The following is a 6,533-nucleotide window of genomic DNA, read 5'->3' as shown; positions in this document are numbered from 1 at the left end:
TTTGATTCGGCGACAATTCATTCTTAGCCGTGCTGCCAACTCCGCTAAGCTCGATTATATGTCTGCTATCGGCAGTTTATTAAGAAAAAAAAAATTATGAGTAAAATACCCTGCAGAAATCGCGAGTACTCCATGCATGCATGTATGGAGTACTTGCTATGGACCAAGCGAGTGGTACAAAATTAACCACAATTCATACAAAAAATATGGTCCAATTAACATTGCGATGTCCTAGGACAGGACCATATACTCCAGCTCAGCATTACATCGGAGTAATCCATGGAGTATTCCAATATGACACAAGTGGGCCACATGATCCAACGATTTTTGCAGGGTAACGATTCAATGACGTTATTGGGTATAAAAACGTGGTTAAGGCAGTTGCAGTGTGCCAATATTGTACCTCTAAAATAGGTATTAGATGATGTTTTTATGCGAATGGCGAGTGAATTAAGAAAGCGCTGCGTGGACAGACTACTACGTAGTAAATTATTTGGAGATTCAACTAGGTGTGCGTTGTGAACTCTATTTAACGTGGCATTCTAATAGCACCGCCACCACTGTAGTTTGTGTTTAACTACGCCTAAACTTATACTACAAAGTAAAGGCACAACGAATAGATTGAACCCGACCTGTACACAGCGTTGCCATAAATGTACATTTAGCTTCAAAATGAAGATTTATTAAATTTTAAAAAATTGCACCCAAAAATATTCAATATAAAGATTTTCATATTTGAAAGGTGTCAAAGACACATTTTCACCTCCCAGAGAATCGCGCGCCACTTTGGATACTGTAAAAGGTGAAACTCCTTTATATTTAGAATTACCACGTCATACATACATACATGATGCGATGTATACCCGCGAGATCCCAACATTTTTTTGAGTTTTCTATGACCCCAATAACAGCACTCTAATTGCAATTCATAAAACTTGCAGTTATTGGATTAAGTGAAGCTGTTAAGATATCAAGAACAAAGATTTATTTAATACAGAGTATATCCGCTTGAAGCTTTATTAAATAAATTAACGGCTATCATCAAATAAGTTTTTTTTGTGATTTAAGTTCACTTAATTTTTCATTTCACCAACTTCAGTTTACTCTCGCAATAACAGTCACACAAAAGGTTCAATATTAAATTCTACCGCGGAACAGGGCGTTGCTAGCTCAAAAGCTTGTAGCACTGTAGGATGAAGTACACCAATGCGACCAATTGCGACGTTATTTAGCATAATGTTAGCACATCGTCCGGGAAAAAAGGCAGAATCTGTATAAAAAGGAAACGAAATCACATTAAATGCATTTGCATTAGTAAGCATCTCTTCACCTTCAGCTGCTTGCAGATTATATCCCTGCTGTATAGATCCCGACTTCCATGGCACTTCCAACAATTGCATTACACGATCCAGTAATCCGTGCACCACTTCAAAACCAGCAGTTTTATTACAATTGACTGCACATAGACGTCGCTCGTTGCGTGCACCAACTTCAGTATCATCATCGGCCACCACAACATCACTAATTTCAAATAGTTTCAAGGGTAATGGCATTTTTCGATTAGCAACTAGGGTTTTGAGTAATCCAGGCAGCAATGTGGTACGTACAACTTGAAATTCCAATGTTTTCGGATTGGCAATATGCACTGCAGCAATACTGTCAATTGACTTGTTCAGTTTCTTTGCAATATCATCGCGTGAACAGAGCGTAAAGGTGATGCCTTCGGTAAAACCAGCTTGTGCTACCTGTTCACGTAACTGTTCGGTAAGCTTATTCAATGGAAATTGTTTTGCTATATGCATGAAAGCTGGTAGCGACTTTTTAATGTTATTGTAGCCATAAGCAATGGCCACGTCCTCGTAAATGTCACAAGCATGAAGTACATCATGTCGTGTTGGTGGTATATTCACTGTTAACGTGTCACCTTCATTTGCTACTTGTGCATCTAAATACATGCGTGTTAACATGTTTGCGATTTGCCTTGGCTCTTCTTGTATACCAATGTAATCATTTGCCTTTTGCGCTGATATTGTAGTCTGGCGGACTTTTATTTCAGGATATGTAATTACGGTTCCGTCGGGATGCACAACATCACATGGTTCCACGGTGAATTTTTTGGCACAATGTACGGAGAACATGCATACCATAGTATCCAATACTACCTTGGCTTTAGTGAGATCAGTTGCGGTGCATTCAATAAAAACATTTCTTGTGTCTAAAGTAATCTTGGAATGATTGCCATTGATTATGGGTGGTAATGATAATACCACACCGTTCGCATCGTAAATAATTGGATACACGGGCGAATCTCTTATGATATGCAAGTATTGTTTCAGTTGCGAATGTGTAGAGTAAAATTCCATCAATTCGAGTCCATTCATTTTGTTCTTTTGATTGAGTGGCACAAAATGTATATTATCAGGCGCGCGTGCTTCATATGTAAATGGACCTTGTATGGTATCCAAATCATGAGTACCAATTGCGACTAGAGCGCGTTTGCGACACAGATTTTGGTGTAGTTTATCTTGCAGCTCAATGAAACTATCGTAGGCATCTTTGCTGAATGTTATGTTCTGCAAAACTGCAGCTACAGCGTAAGGCCGAATTAGCGAAGTCTCGGGTAGAATTTTAAGCACCTGCCGTTTTGCTGGTTCGACTAGTAGGAATTTTGGTGGTTTAATTCTTTGTGGCGCAAAAGAAATATACATTTTGAAAATATTAAATAGTTAAATGCTATAGACAAAAGTGTACCTACTTGCCCTGGAAAACTAATAAAGCAGTAACCAAGCCTTCAATACATAGCAAGTCATAACGATTAGCTGGGATATCAATGCGGTAAATTATATCTTCAGAAGCATTGGCTACTGCTGCTACATCACCTTGTTCCTTGGTGAGCATTTGTTTCTCCGTTGTCTGTGAATTTAATTGGAAATTTTATTAATTTGTGAAGCGGGTTTCCCGAATCGAATCGGTTTACCTACCACCTCATCTAACTCTAGGCCAAAGGCGAAGCATAATTCTTGAAACTCGTCATCAGCTGCAATATACACGATCATTACTTTTGGTACATGCGCTATTTCAAAACCATTTTACTTACTATACTTTTTGCCCAATTGCTCAAAAAGCAAATCTCGTTTAACTCCAATTGTTGGCATTTTCCAAGCGCTCTACAAGATTGTAACAAAATTTCCAAATCTTGCAGAAATGTCAACACACGCGGCCACCACACACACAGATGAGCCGAGCCACACATCAACAAAACAGCAGCAAAATGACATTTGACATGCCTTTTCGGGTTTGCATTGTTGACATAAAATGTATCCCAGGAACATTTAATGACGAATGAGTCATAAAAGTGTTGTTTTTGTTAAGGCCGAATTTAGAGTTTAAAAGAAATTCTAATTAACCGATTTCGGTATGAACTTCTGAAAACTGAATGATATAAACGGGCGTGCATGCCACAAACTTGGTAGATGGTCTTGCTGATAATTTTCAATAAAATTAAACCATATAAAGGGCTTGAATAAGTTTTTAATTGAAATAGATTGCCTATTGAATCTGTTTCAGTGAACACAATTTTTTTTTGTTATTTTGCGAACATATTTCTCTCATTTCAGTGATAGCAGTTTGCAGTTTTGTTTTAAGAACGGCGAGTTCAGACAGCTGCCAAACACAATAAAAACTCTGAAATTTTAAGAAGGGAACTTCTTAAATTATTTATTCACTTCACATTAGTATTAACAAGGCGAATCTATACCAGGTGGTGGCAAAGCGAATTCAATCAATTCGCCGCGCAGATGAATGTCAAGTCAAAAGAAAATTTTTATAGATTTCGATTAACTGACATTTTGTTGTACAAGGCTTTGTATGGAAAATTATCAAGAAGAAGCAATCAGCTGATGGGATAACACCACCTGTATGAATTCGCCTTGAGTATTAAGAGCAAAAATTGTACTCATTACCAACAATGATAAAAACAGTTACAAGGTATAACACATGATGTAATAATAAAGGTGATGTCAACCACATAGCCTCACTTTTTCGGTAGCTCTATTTTCCTGTATTTAAGGGCCAGTTAATGGCGACTTATCCATAACCAGATAAAACAGCTGATTGAACCCATGAACCAATAAATAGATCCCGCAAAAAACGAGAGAGCACAAAAATCATAGTTGGCTGGGAAATAAATTTTCTCGGCGTGACGTCATGCTGGTGGTGGTAGAGGTGGTGTTATCCCAACAACTGATTGCTTCTTCTTGATAATTTTCCATACAAAGCCTTGTACAACAATATGTCAGTTAATCGAAATCAAATTTCTTTTTTTATATGTAGTTTTTCAGCTTTACTGATCTATTAGGGTCAAGTGCAAATAAAATGTGATTTATTCCACCATTTAGCCCAACGTTTCGATAATTATCCTTATCTTCTTCAGGGGCGGTCTATATTTGTTTATAGCAAAATACAAAAGACAAAAACAACATTAGAAATAAAATTACAAGATCTAAATTACATAGTTTCAAATAAAGTTTTGCACAATTATAAATTTGAATTTTACATGAAATATTACTTCACAAACAATTATTTATATTCACTCACATTGGTATTTAAAAAACGATTTTATTATTACTTTACAAAAAAAAAAAAAAAAAAAAAAATTAAATGCTACCATCACTATATGGTAAACTTGTCAAACTAAAACTAATTATCTGTGTCATAGGCATAATAAGTAAGTCGCGGCTATGTCTTGTGTATCTTCTTTCTTGTTCATTGCCTTTTCTCTGTTTTGCATTATTCTTAGGCTCTCGAGTGTGTACCTTGTTCTTTCTCTCGTCTCTTTGTCTATTATTTTTCTTCCATGATTCCGAGCCATATATCAGGACAGGTATGATGAGTGACTTGTAGAGCGAGAATTTTGTTCGTCAATAGAGAACTTTACCTTTCAATTGCTTAAAGAAGCACTTGTTGGCAAGAGTTATTAGCCGTTTGATTATTAGGCCGACATTGTTTTTGCTTTTAATGCTGCTTGCCAAATAGACCAAATGCTTTGCAGTCTCGAATTTATATCCGTCAACAGTGACGTGGCATCAAAGGCCACGATGACAACAAGTATTTCGTCTTTTCCACATTTAGTGCAAGACCCACTTTTTTTGCTTCTTTATCATATACCAACTTTTCGCTTCCATGTTTGAACAGCCCGGCGGGTATCCCGCCATTAATTGGCACCTTGTGATTTTTTAGCTGTGATATTGCCATTCTCACTTCGCCACAATTGGATGCCGGAACGTGTTTTTCAAAATCGGCAATGGGGGTATCGGCTTCCCCACACTCTGTACGTCAGATACCAGGTCGGCATTATGGTTCCTACAGGAATCTGCCCCGGTCTTGAAACCTTTTGTCATTAAAAGAGCATGAAATATGCATGGTAAACCGAAAATGATAAGTAATAACAATATTTTTTCGATATAATTATCCGGGGAGAGAGAGTCCACTTTTCTTCCAGAATGTGGTGTGCTTACGGGAGCATTAATTAGTTTTAGGCCGACTCCATGTGTATCTGATAAGGCAGATCACTTTTTTGGTGAGAAACATGTCATGGCAAAACACAATCGAAGGGATTGTCAGGCCACAAAATCAGTTTGATGTTAGCTGTTCGCCCGCTTTCAAAAAGGAAGACAAAATATACTCCGAAAATTTATGCCCCTATTACCGTTTACAACTCAACTCTGATTGGGTGAAATTTCGCAATTTGGTATTACGGATTACAACTCAACCTGTCAAAAAAAATGTCGGTTGAGTTGTCTAGTCTAACAACTTTTTGTGGCACAACCTTGTGTTGGTGTAGTTGTCAAAGCCTTCAAAATCTTACAACTGATTACTAGCAGTTGTCTCATACAATTTTGCAGTTGTTTTGAAAAAATGATAAGTTTTAGAAGACGGTTCACCACCTAATTTTTAACAAAAATTTTCAAAGTTGGTATCAAGAGACACGTTTCGACCTCCGATTTAAGAATCCGAAAACAAAAATTAAAAATTTTATTTCTGTCATATCATTTCGGTTCAAATTTTCATGTGGTTGTTGTATTTTGCCAGATTTTTTTAACACACTAATGCAGAAAGGCGTTGGATCCAGCCAGGGTTATTTTTACAAATCGCGGGCAAAGGCCGCCAACGCAGAAAGATGTTCTGTGCATCGGACCTCATATTTCGGAGCCTCTCGGGCCATTTTGTGAGTTTTTGTAAATATCTTTCGACAGAAATAAAATTTTTAATTTCCGCTTTCGAATCCTAAAAACGGAGATCGAAACACGTCTTTAGTACCACCTTTGATAAGAGTTAAATGGTGCACGGTCTCATAAAACGTTACCTAATAAAAACAAAAAATTGAAAGCCGGTAGTTAAGCCTTTTTTAATCAAACAATAAACAACAATTTTGTATGGAAAAAACCACGTTTAAACGAAGGATTACATTGAATAATTTTTTGACTCTATGGAGCGACATTCCGAAGTTGGACGAGGCTGGCCGCAGTTCGGAT

At 37.1% G+C, this 6,533-nt stretch overlaps 1 protein-coding gene across 1 annotated transcript; it reads right to left on the bottom strand.

Annotated features, from left to right (window-relative positions):
* Positions 1-983: 983 nt before the first annotated feature.
* On the bottom strand, positions 984-3,281 carry beta-PheRS (phenylalanine--tRNA ligase beta subunit). Its single transcript, XM_067763396.1, has 5 exons — positions 3,098-3,281; positions 2,982-3,037; positions 2,756-2,913; positions 1,331-2,682; positions 984-1,270 (listed from the first exon to the last, which is right to left on the bottom strand). Exons 1-5 carry the CDS (start codon positions 3,153-3,155, stop codon positions 1,119-1,121), a joined length of 1,776 nt encoding a protein of 591 aa, XP_067619497.1. The 5' UTR covers positions 3,156-3,281; the 3' UTR covers positions 984-1,118.
* Between the last annotated feature and the right edge of the window lie 3,252 nt (positions 3,282-6,533).

The sequence above is a fragment of the Eurosta solidaginis genome, chromosome 1 (genome assembly GCF_040869045.1).
Source record: "Eurosta solidaginis isolate ZX-2024a chromosome 1, ASM4086904v1, whole genome shotgun sequence".
Classification (NCBI taxonomy): domain Eukaryota; kingdom Metazoa; phylum Arthropoda; class Insecta; order Diptera; family Tephritidae; genus Eurosta; species Eurosta solidaginis.
This window is presented reverse-complemented; position numbering and strand designations above follow the sequence as displayed.

Excerpts from the sequence above, each read along its gene's own strand:
- beta-PheRS (XM_067763396.1), bottom strand. The coding sequence starts at position 3,155 with ATGCCAACAATTGGAGTTAAACGAGATTTGCTTTTTGAGCAATTGGGC. Across the intron at positions 2,683-2,755 it reads TTATTAGTTTTCCAGGGCAA|AATTAAACCACCAAAATTCC; the intron begins GTAGGTACACTT and ends TGCGCCACAAAG. Across the intron at positions 1,271-1,330 it reads TAATCTGCAAGCAGCTGAAG|ATTCTGCCTTTTTTCCCGGA; the intron begins GTGAAGAGATGC and ends CTTTTTATACAG.